The sequence below is a fragment of the Rhopalosiphum maidis genome, chromosome 1, assembly GCF_003676215.2.
Source record: "Rhopalosiphum maidis isolate BTI-1 chromosome 1, ASM367621v3, whole genome shotgun sequence".
NCBI lineage: Eukaryota > Metazoa > Arthropoda > Insecta > Hemiptera > Aphididae > Rhopalosiphum > Rhopalosiphum maidis.
The window spans coordinates 83,568,380-83,587,707 of NC_040877.1; the positions used below are offsets into that span (position 1 = coordinate 83,568,380).

The following is a 19,328-nucleotide window of genomic DNA, read 5'->3' on the forward strand; positions in this document are numbered from 1 at the left end:
TTTTATTACGTTTAATGTTAAAATTATCAGTTGGGTATAAGATAACAAGGGGAGGGACATCTGCATTTATAACGAGATATAATATTTAATATAACCAAGGCAATATTTAAATTAGCACTTTTAATACTTATCTGGTTATGTTATAATAGATAAAATTCGTTGAATTTTGCGAATTTGATAAATAACTAATTATTAAGCATCTATGTAATAACTAACTAGTAACCTAAGTAACTTCTTGTATTAATTAATATTATATTTATTACACTCTTTTATTTATCCTAATAATCTACTTAGACTTTAGCTTTCTTAGTCATTATACAGATTTAATAATAGTTATCAATTTATAATAAATATATTTCCTGAATGCATACAGACATATAAATTCGTTTATCTATATTTTCCCCAGATTTAAATATTACAAAAATAGGTACAAAAAATATACCAATGCTTAATTGATATAGTTTTCAACCTTCTATTATAATAGAAATAAATATTAAAAAGGAGGAAAATAGGTAGCCGCTGTATAGTAGGTACATTTCGTGTGTACCTACCTCGTCATTGAGGAATAAGTCACAGTAATGTATTTGTTAAATTTTAATTTAACGAAAATGGTTTAAGCAAAAACGGTCTGTCTCTATTATTTATTATAAATTTATGATATATTTATATAACTATTAAAGTAATTTATTTTACTTTCAATTATACGGTAGGTTGACTTAATATTTTTCGAAGCCACTGCATTAGAACATTTTATCAGGTTGTGTGTATATAAAATATAATAACAATAATAATATACGAGTACGTTACAAGTCCCATGTATCCAATTATCTAAGTATCGATGAATAATTTATACTTTTAAACTAGGTATAGCAAAAAGTTATGTCTTCATTTTTTTTAGATATTTTAGTTACAGTATGACCTTATTATGAAAAGATCTTGTGTTAGTTGTTCAATTCTTTGTCCTACAAATCAAAATATATTTAATAGATAGGTATTAATTTAAAAATTATTTAAAACAGTTAATGATTTTGACATAAAATTTTATAATTTGAATATCAATTGCATATGAAGAAAAATCATACATTTATATGTTTAATATTTTTTAAATAACAATAACAAAGACTTATGAACCTTTGTATTTAATTTTTGAGCCTTTGGAACATGCGAAAAAAATTGTCTTAGATATTTTTAGAAAACATTTTTAATTTTAAAATGGAAACAGCTTAAAAAGTCAAAATATTTAGAATTAAAACACGTGTAGAATATAATATAATATTAAAATATATTGGTTAATCTACAGTTGATCCGTGTTCGTTTTTCAAAAAAAAAAAAACCGAAAATCAGTTTTAATGAATATAGGTTTTGCAAAAAATTATCAATTTTTATTAGGTTATTTTTTCCTTGTTTTTTTTTAATATTACTAAGAATTACTTTTGACCCCTCGAAGTACCTATACTAGATTCAATTTGTTTGCAGAAATCAGCCCTAAGGTTGATAGAAGCATTTTTAATTGAAGCATTTTTACCGACCAAAGTTTCTCTAGACAAAAAAGAACATGCATCGCATCGGACAAAATCTAAAATTCTTACCATGTGTCTTCACATCTATTTCCTCAGTTTAAATAATAACAGTTCCAATTAATGAAAATTAAAATTACGTGTGTGGAAATAAAAATATAAAAAGTTAAGTTATTTTTTTTAAATATGTATTTTAATACTTTGTATTTGACGAAAACAATAAGCAAGTATAGGGAATCAAGGAAAAAAACTCCAGAAAAAAAGCCTCGTATCAACGAAATACAATTTTTCGTTATTTTATTATGATTTACATAATTAAATATAATCATTACATTTATCTATGTAACACTTTAAACATATTTATAAGTATAGCTGCAATCTGTATTTAACATTGTCAATAATTGTCATTTGTCATTTGTACCTACATAATTTAAAAAATGTTTAAGGGTAAACATTTAAAATAATTAAAAAAAATATAAATTAATTGACATTTATATATAAATTAAATTATTTATTTATCATTTTCTATAATATTATAATATTCGTATTATATAAAATATAATATAATATAATTATATATTATTTGTGTTATATAATTTAAAAAATTATAAATAAATTATTTAAATTATATACAAATGTCAATTAATTTATATTTTTTAATTATTTTAAATTTTTACCCTTAAACATTTTTTAAATTATATAGGTATAAATGACAAATTACAATTATTGACAATGTTAAATGCAGATTGCAGTTATATTTTTAGATATGTTTAAGAAATATTACATAGATAAATGTAATGATTATATTTAATTATATATGTAATTGTAATAAAATAACGAATAATGTATTTAATTGATACGGGGATTTTTTCCCGATTACCGCAAGTAACCGCCCTTCTGTAGGTATATTAGGTATCGAGTGTATCTAATCACTGATTAGATAGAATATTAAACATTTTATGAATTTTATACTACAAAATAATTTGCAAATGTTAATTTTGATATCAATATTTTAAAAACTATATAATATTAGCAAGCCTCAAATTCCTAATTATGTTGTTTAATTTATAGCCGGGGTATAACGATAATGTTTTATGAACATTTAACACCTTTTTAAATATAATTCAGATAATTGCCATTAGGTATTCTTGATAATTGAGTAGTCTATAAATTAGGATATTATAGTATTATATGTAACCTATCTAAAATATATTTAACTTTGTACAATATTTATTTTCTTAAATAGTTTTATATCTTATAACTTTTAAATGATTTACAACACAATATTAATACAACTCAATATTATAATATAATATTAATATTATTTTCGATTAGATGATATTTTTACGATTTTAAAATGTACTTATGACTACTTAAAAAAAAACTGAAACTAAATTATTTAGAGAATTACATTTAAAATCTTTTAGAATTGAAATATTTTTTTTTTTGCGGGACAAAATGTATTTTTATAGCGCCGATGTTATTAAGTTTAAACTTAAGTTCAAGCACTTCATCGGTGATAGACTGATAGATGCTATGCCAAAATTTTATATTCTTCTATATTATATACAAGGTGTTCAAAAAGTTCGAAAAAGGTTTTCAGACTAATTAAGACTGGAGACTGTTAAACGATAATATAATATAATAATTAATGAGGTTATTAAATATTTTACATAATAAATGTGTAGTAGTGTTATTTGTTATTACTCTATGTAAGTGATAATATTATATACTCACAAATACACAATTATCTAAACCTTTTTAAACACATAGTATATCTTATTTCAGCAATCTATAAACCACGATAATATATTTATTATAATTTATAATAATAGAATTATTGATTGTATAATTGTCTATCATATTATCATTGGTACTAATAGTTCTTTACTACCTGTTCTTAAAAAAAACAACCTCAAATTTTTTTATGGTTATAAACCATAAATCACTTAAATACTCATAATCGATAAAATATGTAAATTATACATATTTTGTACATGCAACGTTCGAAGGAGGTGACTACGTAGCCTATGACGTGCTAGATCAAATTGTACATCATTAAGTAATGGTAATGAGTGAATTCCGTTCCTATTATGATATATTATGTAGTTTGATGTAGTACTGCAGTGCTATTCAACTATAACTGTTTTCTCTTGATGGCCACTGCGAAATGGTAGGTATCCATCCATAAATAGTCAAGATACCGGTTTTAGCTCGTATTTGAAGTATAATGTGCAATGCGCATAGTGTGTACTGTGTATATATTATATATATATATATTGGTACAAGTTGCCACGATTCCATCGTCTGACAGTACTGACGATGTCGTTGAATTACATATTATATATATATATACAAATGCCAATTTATTTAGTTCTATAGTATTTAAAGTATAGATGTATAGGGTAGTATATAAAATTACCTACATAATTAGTTTATTTTTTTATTTCTAATAACCAAATCTATCTGCGATAACCTTAACTATTTATAGCTAAAATATATTAAATTATTTATTATATAAGTAAGCCCCTGAACATTATATTATTGTATAATTTTAGAAATGTCAATCTAATAATCCATTAATAAGTATTAATATTAAAGTTTTAACTTATTAAATTTAATTATGTATCTAGATTATATTTAGTAAATATAAACAGTAAACACGTTAAAACAAAATGTAAAAGACTGGACTCTCGTCGTAAGTCCTGTGGTTTAAGTTATATAGCTAACAGTTATTCTACTTAATATTGAAATGATAAGTTAAAATATTAGTATAAAGTATTTAAACTTTGAAATCTTCTATGATTGGCATTTTTATTATTGAAAACATGTTATTTGGTTAAAATTTTCTATATTAATACGTATTTTTTTTTCGCTAAATATTAGCACGAATATAAAATGTCAGCTTTTCTAGATTTAATTAACTATTTATTTCTTGGTTTATTTGGACACGTAGTACTCTTAGATGTAACAATTGAATAGTGATTTACTGAAATTACCTTCCTTCTCATCGCAATGTTCTGGACAGGATAGGACTTAGTCAGTAACATGGTGTAATTGATCCTGACTTTTGAGTTCCTACAACTTTGTCATTCATACAAATGCTGGAATTCGTCCTCCATATTACAAAATTGTTATGCAAATGTTTAGTAAGTAATTGGCATGTATTTTCACGAATGGTCTCAAAACGGTAAAAACAATTTTTTTAATTCGTACATGTTCCCTGCACTAGGGCAATACCGAACCATTTTTTATCGTGAGGCAGAACTAGTAATGTGCCGCCTGGGTGGTGGGGGTAACACACTCGCAGTTTTTAATACTTCTTAATAAGAGTTGGATAAAATCTAAAATTTAGTAATTACCTTTCGAGCAAAAAAATCTTAGAATCAATGAAAAATCTGTATTGTCAATAATATTTTTCTTAATTTAATCGTTTAATATTTTTACGCCCCCTCCCCCCCAAAAAAAAAAATCAGGTGTCCAAGACAAGCGCCTTGCTCGCCTCACTCTAGTTGCGGCTCTGCCCTGCACCTTATCCACTCCAATAGGATTTAAAATGCGTTTAGAGTAAATTTGCATTGTCTTTATTATTTATTACTTTTAATTTATGAACCTAGATGCGTTGATTTACAATGTTTCATTACATTACCTATTTAAACTCTTAAAACAACGTATACTTATTAATGTTTACTAATTATCTACATATTTTTAGAAAAAAAAATGTCAACATTGTTTTTTTTTACATTGAATGATTTAAATTCTGGTATGTTTATAATAATATAAATTATTACAGTTTTCATTGATTATTTTCGGGATATACAGGTTAGTATCTCAAATGAGGAACAGGAAGTAAAAACTGGTTTTGTTTAACAGGTTAATATGTTGACGATGCTCCTCTTCAGGAGTCTGCTGTTAATATGAAAGCAAATTATAATACTTAGTGTAAAGTTATATACTTATTGTCTAAGATCAATATTTTATATATAATTAAACATAATAAAATTACATTTTATTTTTCTAACCCACTTATAAATTATAATATTATAATTCTTGGATCAAATTTATATCGATTAAATATAAAATTTGCACTGTTAAAAAAGGTTGAATCATGGGTTAAAATATAAAAGTAAAATCGAAATAATATTTTAAAATATTAATTATATAAGTAATGTTTAAAAATAATTACTTCTCTTGTTTTAAAAAATCGTGAAAGTATTAGCAATATATGTACTTATGCATTTTGCTATTAGTATGTAAATTATCAATGCTACAAACCATACTACCTACTTGAAAGAAAAAATGTTTATTACTTTAGACAAATAAAATAAAACTAATTATTATTGTCGAGGTCTGTCTTTTTTTTGTCAAATGGCTTATGTTAAAAATAGAAATTTACAACAACAAAATACATAACTTATTAATTTAGTTATTACCGTTGTTACTTATTACTTTATTTGAATAGATTATCTGATTCTGCATGTAAAATATTCCACACAAATTATATCGCTTTAAAATTGAAACATGGTCAAAAATAAATAAAAATATTAGAATAATGTTCTTACATTAAAGTTTTATAATAGATTAAGAACTTAAAATATTATAACAACACCAAATTGGTTCAGTCTGTGCAAATGTGCTTTGTGTCTGCTTGTAGTGCTATTACACCTATATGCTAGTTATGTTTTTTGACGGAACTACATATTCAGGTGTGGCGTTCTCTTAATGTTAATAAATTCCAATTTGTTTACACTATAAACGACGAAGATCTTATGAGGAAATTTGTTGAAACATGGATGTTTTTTTAAAAATAATTTTAAAGATTTAATAGGTATTACTTATGATTGTATTTACCCATTGATCTATATAAACATTATAAACGGGGTTATAAACTAAATAAAATGGGTTGTACCTTTGTACCTACATTTTTAAAAATCGTCTAAGTTCTTTTTATATATTTCTTATATTTAATTGTATACATACATATTTGTTTACATATTTATAGGTTATTTATCAATTTTTATGGTTTTAAAAATATAGTAGAGTACGAATTGTACAAATCAAACTGGTCTATAGTCTCATTTTGTAGAATTTATAAACCTATAATAAAATGTTTAGTTAAAAATAATAAAAATAATTGGTGTCAAAATAAATAATAATACATTTATTATGTTTTTATAAGTTGGAAATCCCTTATTATAACTACCGTTATAACTAAAATTTCTAGTCATCATGCATATAATGATATGTGCCCTTCATATATCGAATAAAAAGAAACCTGTTTTAATTTATTTTAACCTATATTAATTTAAACGTGTTCTACAAAGGAAGGTATGTTTATATAATGTATTTTATACTTTAATGATATTGTCACTCAATAAAGTGTTGATTATTTATTTTTTGCACACCTTAATATTTGGCATTAAAAATGTATAAACAATTAAATCAGACTAAGTACAAGCTGTTTATTACCCATTCCCGATAAAATAATTAATAATCGATGTTGGAATTGGTAAATCGGGTCCCGGAAAAAAACGTTGTACGTTCAGTATAGTACATCAAATTTTATAATCATGGTATAAATATTTTATAAATAGTATACATTAAAATATATGTGGTTTATATAATATCATATTTTAAATAAATTATTAAAAATTATGAAATATTTGTTTATCTATCGGTGCGTAGAATTAATTGGTGTCCAGGTGGTATACCATTATATTATGTTTCCAGCCCGAACAGATACATTATATTTAATATAACGTAGTATATAGAATTATTCAAAAGTAAATTGTATAAATATTAAATATTAAAGTTTTACCTACTACTTATATTTATTTTAATTTATTTTTTTTTTTCGGAACTTTAAACTAAAATCTTTTGTTTGATATATTATTAAAAACGATTAAAATATATCTACTTGCATTTTTTTTAATTTGAAATTTTTGGTATCTAAAAATTTGGTAATTTTTACTGAATATTAAATATGTCACTTATATTTTGATATTTTGTGTAAATCAGAACTGTTGCAAAAACACCATATGCAACTCGGCTCTGTCTCGAGAAAACCACGCATGCAATTCGACCTAGATAATGATTTTCGCACGCTGTAATTCGAAACACCAAATCCATTAATTCAATGAATCTCGGGAAAAACGTACTATTACGTAGTTCTATATCATCTACTGTAGGTATCTATAACAATGCATTTTTTTATAAACTGATACATCAAACGTGTTTATATTTAATTTATCATAGATGCAATTTTGTAGACCCCTTACAGGCGAGGGGGAACGAAATGATAAAGTTTCATTTGATAAATGTAAAAATGAAAAGTGTACTTTTAAAAGATAAATTAAAATCTAAGCCTCTTAATTTTAATTTTATTTGCATAATAATAATAATTATTATTATACAAATTAATTGATGAATAGTTAATAATATATTATCATATCAACTTATTTGAATTAAAATTATATTATATTTACCTATATTTATAATTTTTTGGAAATAATTAATAAAAAAATAAACTATTTATTGTTACTATTATTATGGAGGGGCGTGATGTAAAAATTATAACACGACAGTGGATTTTAAGATTATATCATATTTATATATTGCTCTATATTAAACTATAAAGATAAAAAAAAAAGGATGATTTTCGAACAAAGAAATTATAGTAAAAAATATATTTACTAAATTATAACATATTTTGGTGAATATATGCATTATTTATTCTATTATTTATCCATGATTCAGTGTAATTGCATGCAATTGTCTTTAAAAAAAATTTAATTATTTGTTCACTTATCAATTTTATATTTTTTTTTCCGTTGGTCATAAAAAAAAATTATTTTATAATAAAATAAATATGACATTATTTAATGCCTAAGACTAGTTTACTCTGTTTACAATTTAATTTATATTTTTTGTATTTTATTGTTCCCCATGTTTTTTTACTTGTGATTGTTTTTATAATAACTATACAGCTATAAATCATAATAATATTATACGGTAAATATTATATATAATTCTATATATTACCTTTAACGATTTTCGTATACAATTAAATAATAAGCATATACAAATGTTTATTTTAAGTATACTGAATATTTTCAGGTTTAAATTATTTTATTAAGTATTGCACTCTATTGTTAAAGCAACTTTAATTAATTTTTTTTATTGTTTGGTATTTTCTATCGACTAAAAATAGACTATACAAATTATAATACAAACTCTTGGAACAATTAATAAATCGAAAAATTCACTAAAACAAATTATTATAATTGTATCCTTATCTAATAAAAATTAAAAATATAAATATAAATTTAAAAATTAACTTAAAACAAGGTAAGTAGTGTACTCGCGAAACACACAAACTGTCATTATAATATATCGTTACCGCATATAGAAGCAGAAAACCATATGATAGAAAATCGTATAAGGTGTTACGATTAATATTGACTTGTTACTGCAATTTATACTTGGCAAGTCTTTATACAGACCATAGTCGTTTTTAGTGACCGGAACAAAATTTCGTATTATGCATTATCGTTTTATTGTATAAGTTTTCTTCCTTTGGAAGAAATGTTGACGGATGCTTCCTTACCTCACATTTTCAAGTCTAGTACAAATTACCAACTTATTTACTTATTGTATTGTTTTTTATTTACAGATTGTAAATGTATTTTATAAATTATAAAAAAAGTACGTCTTAAAATATTATATTACATTAATAATTTTGAATTTCAGAATGGAACTCCAATGTGGGAAGACTTCATGGCAAAAGCCACAAAACTCCACACGTGTCTTCGGTAAGCTTAATTATTAAAACTTTATCTATTTTTAAAATATTTTAAATAATTTAAGTCAAAATACATATTATTATAAATGATTAAATCGCATTGTTATTACCAATTTATACTAGATATTTATTATTTTGAAAAATAAATTGTGAGTACAAACATGCAACTTCACAGTTGTAGTAATGAAGTGTAAGTTCGGTTGTTAAATCGGTCAAAAGTTTAAAATATGACACACCGGCAAAAATTGTACTTTTAGAAGTCAAAAATAAAAACAATTCTTGTATCTTTTCAAATTTTTAAGAAAAACTAAAAAAAAAAATAATGAAAAAAATATCAAAAATGTTTTTTAAAAAATTCTTAATAAATTTAATATTCATACTTAAGGTTTTAAAATATAATACAAGAGTTCATAAGTAATCCATACTGTAATTAAAATGTATAATATATATATACAGTTTTTTTTATATACATTTAAAGTTCAAATTTAGACACTCGATTTTATTAGGTTTATACAGCAGATAAGTTACTCTTTTATTTCTTTTATTCACAATATTTTACAGTAAAGCTGTATTGACTCAAAAATTAATAACAATAATATAATAAATGCATTGTTTTTGCAAAAATTGAATCAACCTACTGTAATACTAAAAATAGTAAAATAAATTACTTGAATAACGATATTTTGAAATGTTCTTAATAATATGACTGACAGCGTCTTTGCATAGAATCATTTTTAAAATATATCATTGAATTAAAATTTAACACACCCATTATAGTGACCCACTCATTATCTACTGCACAATAAGCGGTACTGACTCACTCATTTTTTTTTATTTTTTTTTTTAAAGTTCGGGTTTAGTATAAAAATAATATTACATATTATATTGAGTAGGTTTGATTATATATATATATATCTGATTCAAAGTTTTGGTTCAAATAAAAATTATAATGAAAAACGTGTTTACTGTGCTTGTTTTGTAGAAACTCGTGTAAAATTATTAAAAATACATCAAATTTTTAAAAAAAGCATGTATTTATTATTAAATTAGGTATCTATATTTTTGCCATTTTTTTCTGTTATCAAATACTTACAAATTATTATAGTTCTTTTAATTATATACATATAATTTGACGTATAGATTTACGTTCTTAATTGTATTAAAATATAGTTAATTTTATAAATAAATATTACATAGTATTATATCATTATAATATTAATATGCATGGTGTGCCTATATAGTCTGTTTCCTTTAAATCTGTTAATATTGTTTTCCTATTTATTTTTCCAACCTATAAAAATTATTATTTAATTCCAGTAGGTACTCAATAATTATTTGTTTTAAACTATAAAAATAGGCTTATATGCATTACATTAACTATAATTAATATTTTTACACACAGGTAATCCATATTTTTGTAATAATAACTATTGAACTTATGTTCAAGCTTAAATTTTTTTATTGTTAAAATTTAAACATAAATAAATTCTGATTTCAGTCAAGTAAATTAACTTATATTTCAAAAATGTAATGTAGTTTATATTTGTTTTTAATTATTATCATACAAATATACGTATATGTTGTATGACGAATTGTAAGTAATGAAATATGTAATTACTTCCTCCACTACATAATTATCTTCTCATTGTAAGTTTTAATAAGTGAAGCGTATAGAATAGTTATTGGTTTTATAATTCTGTGAAGTAACACTTTTTGTTTTGCAAAAAAAAACTTTAAAATTTATCTTTGTAGTACAGCTAAAATTAACTTATTTTTTTACTTATTGTGTTTTTATACTTAACACTTATAGTTTAGTAATTTAATTAATACTAAGATAAATTGATTGCATATTTTCATATATAGATTATAGTTAAAAAATAAATAATTAATTAGTTATTTATGACAGTTTGTTTAAACTCTTGAATTATCTGTACTTACATAAGTAACATGTTTGCAATTAAAAGTTTAAGACGAGTGTATAGCATTAATGTGATTTTTATTATTATCGTTTTGCAGAGCAACTATTCACGCCATCGGAGCTTATCTAGATGCGTTTCAAAAAATTGCTGATGCTGCCACTAATGCCAGAGGTAATTTATTTTTTAAACATTATTATTGCCCATAGAATATAGCACAGCATATAACTACACTTCTCAAGTATATAATTATAACGATAAACTAAGCATCATTCTTCTAAATAATAATGATAAGTGTTTTATTTATAAATAATAATATAATAATATTATTTAGGAAAAAAAATTAAATAATTACATTTCTAATTTCCATCTTTAAATATTCGTCGCATTATGTTGATCCTAATATATTTGTATTTTTTAATTACAAAGTCAGTACATATAACATATACTAAAAGCGTATAAATAACTTATTAATTATTATAATCTATGAAGAATAATAATTTTCGCATATACTTTAAAAGCCATAAATGTTATTTATATATAATACATAATAATAACTTTTACTGTTAATATAATATATTCTGATATTTATACATATAATATGCTTATTTCGCATCAGTGATAAAGGGCGTGTATTCTTAAAAAAAACTTATGTGTTGGTAAATATTTTGAATAAAATATTCGTTCATATGATTTTTTGGTTAAATTAAATTAATATTATATTATTACAAAACGTTTTAATGTACATTATTAATTATCAACACTAGTGTATAATAACGCATCATTTTCGTATTGCAATAAATTAATAATAATATATTATAATATATATATACATATGTCTATAGACATTATATAGTACTTAATATATACTCAGTCAATAAACTATACAGGCTAAGAAGTACCACTAAATATTTTAGTTAAATGACCAGTTAAGGTACCCAAGTACACATTTTAAACTTGAGCAAACTCTTTTGATACACACGAATAATTTACTTTTTTTTAAATAATGACTTAAATTTTTGTTTTGCTAATTCTATTGGGCTGGTTTTTTTTCAAACAATTTTTGTATAACGTTTTTTTCTAATTTTAAAATTTGCAATTTAATAAATTGAAATTTATAAATTAATGTTGTTACAACGATGTTCTATTTAAGTACTCTTAAAATATCCAATATTATTAAATTATTATTTGTACACAGATACTGCCTAAATAAACACTGATGATAGTTTACCTTAATCTATCTTTTGTATACAAAAAAAAAGTTGTATTGAACCCCATTTAAATCTAAGGCCATTCAGCTGAAATATTTATTGGTACCTACCTTTTAGTCTGAACACTAAATTATTCTGATAATTGTTTAGTGGTTTTATTATTATGTTTCCGATGAATAAATTCTAATAAGAAAATATATGTCGTATAATATTGTTTCATAAAATATTTTAAGTATATTTAATATTTATTCATAAATATTAAATGATATGCTTATTCCACTGCTGTCTGGGTTCTGTTACTTAGTAGCCGTTAAGATTAAATAAATCGATTAATACCATTATATATACATAAGTTCGGAGTTATAATAATGATGAATGAATAATAAATAGCCGTTTTACGTGCAACCTTAATGTAACTATCCTAACAAATTAGAAATTAGAAATCAAAAACATTATTTATTTGCTTAAAATTGAAATTGTTTAAAAATCTAAACTCAATTTATTTTTGATGATTTTAATTTGAGATAAATATCTTTTTTTGTTTATTAAACTCAGTTTTTTTATTTATTTATTTATTCTTTTAAATTAGTACATATCAAGATTTTTTTATTATATATTGAATAAAAAGAGTAAAAAATATCATGAATGTATAAATTACGTTAATTATCATCTTAGTAAATTATTTATCTTACCTTAAATAGTTTTTGAAATTTAAAATATATTATTCCTTGATTTAGGTACTTATCAATTTTTCAATAATTAATTTTCGTTTAAAATTATTTAATACCTAAATAACTAGATACCTATTATTTATACATACTTTAATAAGTATATAAAACTATTTTATATGCTTACATAATTTATACTGTATTTAAATTGCTTAATATATTATTTTTTTGTTATTTTAAAAATCTAAAACATAATTTAATATTATTCATATTTTTCTCTGTATAACTCAGGCTAACAACTATTCTTCGTGTTAAAATTTAAAATAGTATATATTTTGATTTATATACTAGGAAATAAAGGTTATATTATGATTTTAATTATTCATTAGGTAACAACAAATATTTTTGGCTTAACCTAACCATTAGAGCAAATCATCTACATGCAGTATAAACAAACAATGGTATGCTGTCCAGCAAATAGCATTGTTTCCTTTCCTGAAAGGATTTCCATTTGAATGATCGTTACCTATACTGCGTGATAAACACTACCAATATCATTCTAATATTTCGCGTATCGAACATTTTGGGTTAGTCAGTCGTTTTAGCCCCTGATGTAGTCACCCTCGATTAAAGGGCTGTCAGTATTTTCCATGGGATTTTAACCCTCTTACTGAATTTTACGACCGGGATCCCCTATTGCATTTTCAAGCAACCCTCAAATAATTATGCATGTGCACGATGCTCATTTTTGAAAAAATATATAAATATTACCCCAAAAATGATTTTCACGCTCTCTAGAATATTCTTCATCTTTTAGCACATCAAAATGTATTAATAGTTTTATATTAGTTTATCTTTTTCATTAAAGAATAATATTTACAATTTATAAGAACATAATATTTTATATCATGTATTATTTTGTACGATAAACATATTTTCTAAAATGAATTTGCACGAGGAAGAAGGTTAGAAACATAATAACCCTTAGAAATAATAGTATAGTTGCATTTAAAAACTTATCATAATCGAAACACCTAATAATTTATTTTTAATTTACATAAATCAATGTTGAATGTTGATATAAATGTTGGTTGTAATTAAAAGTGTGACCAAAATTAAAGTGTTTGTGTATTATTATGATATAATACATACTTCTAATTTCTATACTTATCTACTTTTCTACTGCAAACCTTTCTTAAGTACTGTATAATACACTCAATATCACTATTAGGGGCATATAAATAAAATATATACTCCAAGTTCATGTGTAAGAGAAAAAAACAATATAAATTAAATATCTACTAATATAAATTTTAATTATTTCTTAATTTACATTCATTGAAACTAAAATATGTTATGTTTAATATTTATTATAATAGGTACATAATTATTTACTTATCACTGTATAATATCCAACTTACTTTAGAAAATCATATGTTTTACGAAGGCAAGATAGCTCAAAATCATAATATTTACTCCGCTATTTAAGGCTGAATCAAAGGGAAAACTAAAGTAGGCTATAGTTGCATATTTTGCATAGTTGACCATTTTTCATTTATAAGTGCATATTTGACAATTATTTTTATGAATGGGTAAATTTTTAATTCCGAACTTAAGAAAATATCTAATATTTCAATCTTCAAATTAATTCTCAAGGTAATGAGTACTATATTAAAGATATACAAATGTATTCAAGTTGTTTTTTTAAAAAAATTAAAAATTCTTATATTAGACTAAAACTCTATGTAAAATGAAAACAAATCTGAAAAAAAGAAAATAATTATCTTAGATAATTAATCAAATTTATCTATTTATAGATCACATCTATAAATATTATTATTTATTACAAATATACTTTTTTTAAATGCATATTTTAATAGCATATTTATTGATTATTTAGGGCATAAATGCATGCATATTTTAAGATTTTTTAGGGAGTGAAGTCCCTAGTCCTAATTATGAACATAGTCTGACCCAGCCGCTATGATTCGGTATTCATTGTATTAATTCAGATGGAATTCTTAAGTTAATATAATAAATATTTTATACTTTCTTATCGTGTTATTTGTGTTATTACGTCAAATGGATGTTGTAATTTAATAACTTACAATATATATGTAATGTATGACATATATATATACTAAATAGCATGTTTACTATTTATGAAATATTGAAATGGATACATACATTTTAGACATATTAATATTTTATTTTATTTTCTATAGGTGCTACTAAAGAAATCGGAACTGCATTGACCAGAATGTGTCTTCGTCATAGAGCTGTTGAAGCTAGAATGAAAACATTTTCAAGGTAATACCCTAATATGAATTATAAAAGAACACGCGTTATATAAAAACATGAATACACAAATACTCATTTTGGATCTTTATTGGATGTAGCTATTTAATTGTGTACCCATATACAAAACGCGTAGAGGTTAATTATTAATAATAATATAATATATTATAGCTAAAAATTAATCTACTATTATTATACATACATAATTTATTTATTAATGTATTTCTATCGCGATCGTATTAATTAAGTTAAGTATAATTGGATACAACTTAGTATTTAAATAGATTAATATTATGTCGTATTCTTTATTTCAATATATATATATTTTTAATGTTTTCAATACTTTTATTTGTTAGAACTATTTAAACCTAGCAAAGTTTTTATTTAATCAAGAAAATATGTTTGACATGAACTCTTTATAATAGTATTAATTTTGTAATAATACTTCAAATAAGAAATAAGTCTAAGTATTCTAACTATAATTTTCGTGATTTTTTAGTAATAACGATTGGCACCTTATCTCCCTGTCTGAATCGAATATTGTGTATGCTTCATATGACATGAGTTAGAACGTAACCGAAACTAACTTGTTTTTTTATTGAATTCGCAGCGCAATAATGGACTGTTTGGTGGTTCCGCTTCAAGAGAAACTTGAAGATTGGAAGAAAACTATTGTCAATCTAGACAAAGAGCACGCTAAAGGTAAATAAACCCAATGTTATTTCCCAATTTTTAAAATCATATTTTTCTTTAAAAACATTTAGATTACATACAACTACATAATATCCTTAAAAATTCTAAAAATAGTTCTTCAAACATTGAATTATAAAGAATTTATAGTTAGTGTAAAATATTTAAAATATAATTATGTATTTCGATTAATTCTTATTCTTATTTAAGATTGGCTTATTAACCTGTATTTTAATACCGAATGAAAATAGATACCAATAGTTTATAGGTATATATAAAGTTAGATGAACAATTATCATACATTTATGTAATACATATATATGTATTATAATGTGATAATTATTTAAAATTAATTTAAGCTATAAGAAATATTTGTTCAGTTTTCAAATAATTGGAATGAATATGTAAGTAGTATATGAACTGTGTATAATTAAATTAATAGTGCAGCTATACATTTTTAATAAAAATGTATTGGATAAGTACAGTACTATAATAGTAAGTACATATGTAGGTACAAGTAATATAGAAAAAATGAATAGCCAATCCAAGAGTAATTTTATAAGTAAATAAGTTTTAATTTATTTATTATATAAACCCATACTTTATATATTGCCATGTTTCTGAAATCGACTATACTATGTTGATTAAGTTATGCCATAATATAAAATATGTAATTCAATTAAAATTTTAAATAACTTTTCTTTTTGCATATTTGAGCATATTCATGATAACAATTCGTAAATTACATGTTTTTTGGTAAAATTTGTTATCTCTTATTAAAAGTAAAAATGAGTTATTTGATAACATTTGAGATTTTTATAAACTTATACAACTATATTAATTAAGTATATTTATAATTGATTGTATTTTTAAAAATACCTGAATACCTATACGGCTATACCTATTTATTTATACAATATTAATCATATGGAATAAAAACCTTAATTTTTACATTAATTCAACAAAACATAAATCGATAACTTTTAGTTTTTACAGAAGCAAATAACAAGTTAATTATTCTCACTCGGCCACTAATTATCGTAATAATCTAAAACATAATATATCTTCAAGAATCAAATATTTAAACATTTTAAAATTGGTCGTTTAGATTTTAGCGCAAAAAATTTTAAATGTTAATTAGGTACGTTTGACATACAAACAATAAAAAACGAATACTTCGCGTTTCTCTGGTTTCTCATATTACGTTTACTGTTTAAACAATTTATTTTAACTTTGGTAATTAACCATTAATTAATGAGTATAATGCAAATGATCGAGAAGAATATTATCTTGACTCCTATACATACATACTGCGTGACTTTTTATCATTTCTGTTTCTAAGAAAACTCCCTATTAGAGAACACTATATTTTCTATTTCTGTCTTATCACGTGCAACATATAGTCAAAACATGTTTTTCGTAAATGTTCTGCAGATCGATAAAAATTATTAAATAATGATTTTAGAGTTACATTTAACATTTAAAATAAAATTGAAAAAAATAAATTTTTGAGTGCTTTTTTTACCTATTCTTAATGCTTATAAGATTATACTTAAAAATTAAATTTAAAGTTTAACCAAAATATTTAAACATTTAATACAATTTTAATAGATTGTAGCATGTAGAAGCCTACAAGTAAAAGTCTCATTAGTCATTATTAGTTGAAACAAACACGATTTTAAATAATGTATACTGCAGGGTGTCCCGCTAGAATTTACCCATTGCAATATCTCCTGAAATAATAGAGATATCATAATTCTGGGTTTTTCATAAGATTCGCGGGGACAAAAGCTACAAATATTTCATGTTTTAATTTATTTTAATGTTTTAGTAAAAAAGTTATTATTATTATTTAAAACGATAGCGGTATCATTTTATCAAATATGAGGCCCACGTGCTCATACCTAAACGCAGTTTTTTTCAAAACTAAAAAAAAATATTAAAAATCAGAAAATTAATGAAATTAAAATGTTGAAACTCCAATATTTTCAGAAAAATTAACTACAAAATGGCTATCTTAAATTTTTTTAAATAATTAAATAACAAAAATATATTTTTACCAAAACATTTAAATAAATAAAAACGTGAAATATTTGTATTCTTGTCTCTATGAATCTTATGAAAAAATCAGAATTATATCCATTATTTTAGGAGATATCGCAATGGATTAATCCTCACGGGACACTCTGTGTACATTTGGATAGTAAAGTTGTTCTTAATTCTAATATGATTCTGTTATTTGGGTACTAAGCTTTAAGGTAACTATAATTGATGTCTACTTTTTTATAGTGAGTGATGGCTTACTTAAATGTACTTACACATTCTTAAAACATTTTATTTTTTTAAGTTAATGAGTTTCTCGGAATATGAATATAGGTCACATAAACATAGTGGCTAGCAGATGTGTTTTCATATCTCACGGCACAATGTACCTACCTATTTCATTTTATGCTGTACTAAACATGAGTTTTGAGTGGTTTTTTTTTTAAACATTTTATGTAGAGTGGGTATTAAAGTCTATAAAATATGAAAGGCTATTTTCATAAATTGATTTGTCAAATTGAAGAATATTGAAATAATAATAAAATGTATTATTTACGTTACTATTCCTAGTAGACACGCCATTTTTAATATTATTATTTTTTATTTACTACGAATTAAATACTTATAATATAATTCTAACTAAAATAAATACGATTATATTGATATTTCAAATGTCTTTCTAATGTTTGAACTTTATAATTTAAACATAAATTTTACGTTAGGGTTCAATGCTTAATAAAACGATATTTTTAGTTTTCACTCATCGTGACTTGTTACTATGGTTACTTATAAGTAACTGTAGCATTCCATAATTTGATAAAAATGTAATAATATGTTTTTTCAGCTGATAGTAAATGCATAATTGTTTTATATTGACATAAAAAATAATTCATAAATATTAAAACATCTTTTATTAATATCTTTTGTAGCATATTATATACCTTTAATTCATAATTTCTCATGACTCATTTTTGTTCAATAAAATAAAAATGTTTTGCTTAGATTTTTAAAGCAATAACAGTTGCTTTTTCAAATTGTAATACAATAACAATCTGATGGTGCAGTTATAAAAGAATATAATTTTAAAAAATTATTAAATTTGTGAATATTGAGCACATTACAGTAATCAATAAATATAATATTTCTGCTTCTAATCTATTATCTTCTAAAAATAAAATTTAAAT

The 19,328-nt window shown here is 22.9% G+C and overlaps 1 protein-coding gene across 4 annotated transcripts in view; it reads left to right on the forward strand.

Annotated features, from left to right (window-relative positions):
- LOC113556947 (MTSS1-like protein) overlaps nt 1–19,328 on the forward strand; it is a 37,277-nt gene that overhangs the window by 3,066 nt on the left and 14,883 nt on the right. For all 4 annotated transcript variants that reach the window (XM_026962192.1, XM_026962195.2, XM_026962193.2 and 1 more), the window contains exons 2-5: nt 9,267–9,328; nt 11,335–11,408; nt 15,339–15,423; nt 16,022–16,113. In XM_026962192.1, coding sequence (XP_026817993.1) covers nt 9,267–9,328; nt 11,335–11,408; nt 15,339–15,423; nt 16,022–16,113 — 313 coding nt within the window. The remainder of the gene's footprint in view (nt 1–9,266; nt 9,329–11,334; nt 11,409–15,338; nt 15,424–16,021; nt 16,114–19,328) is intronic.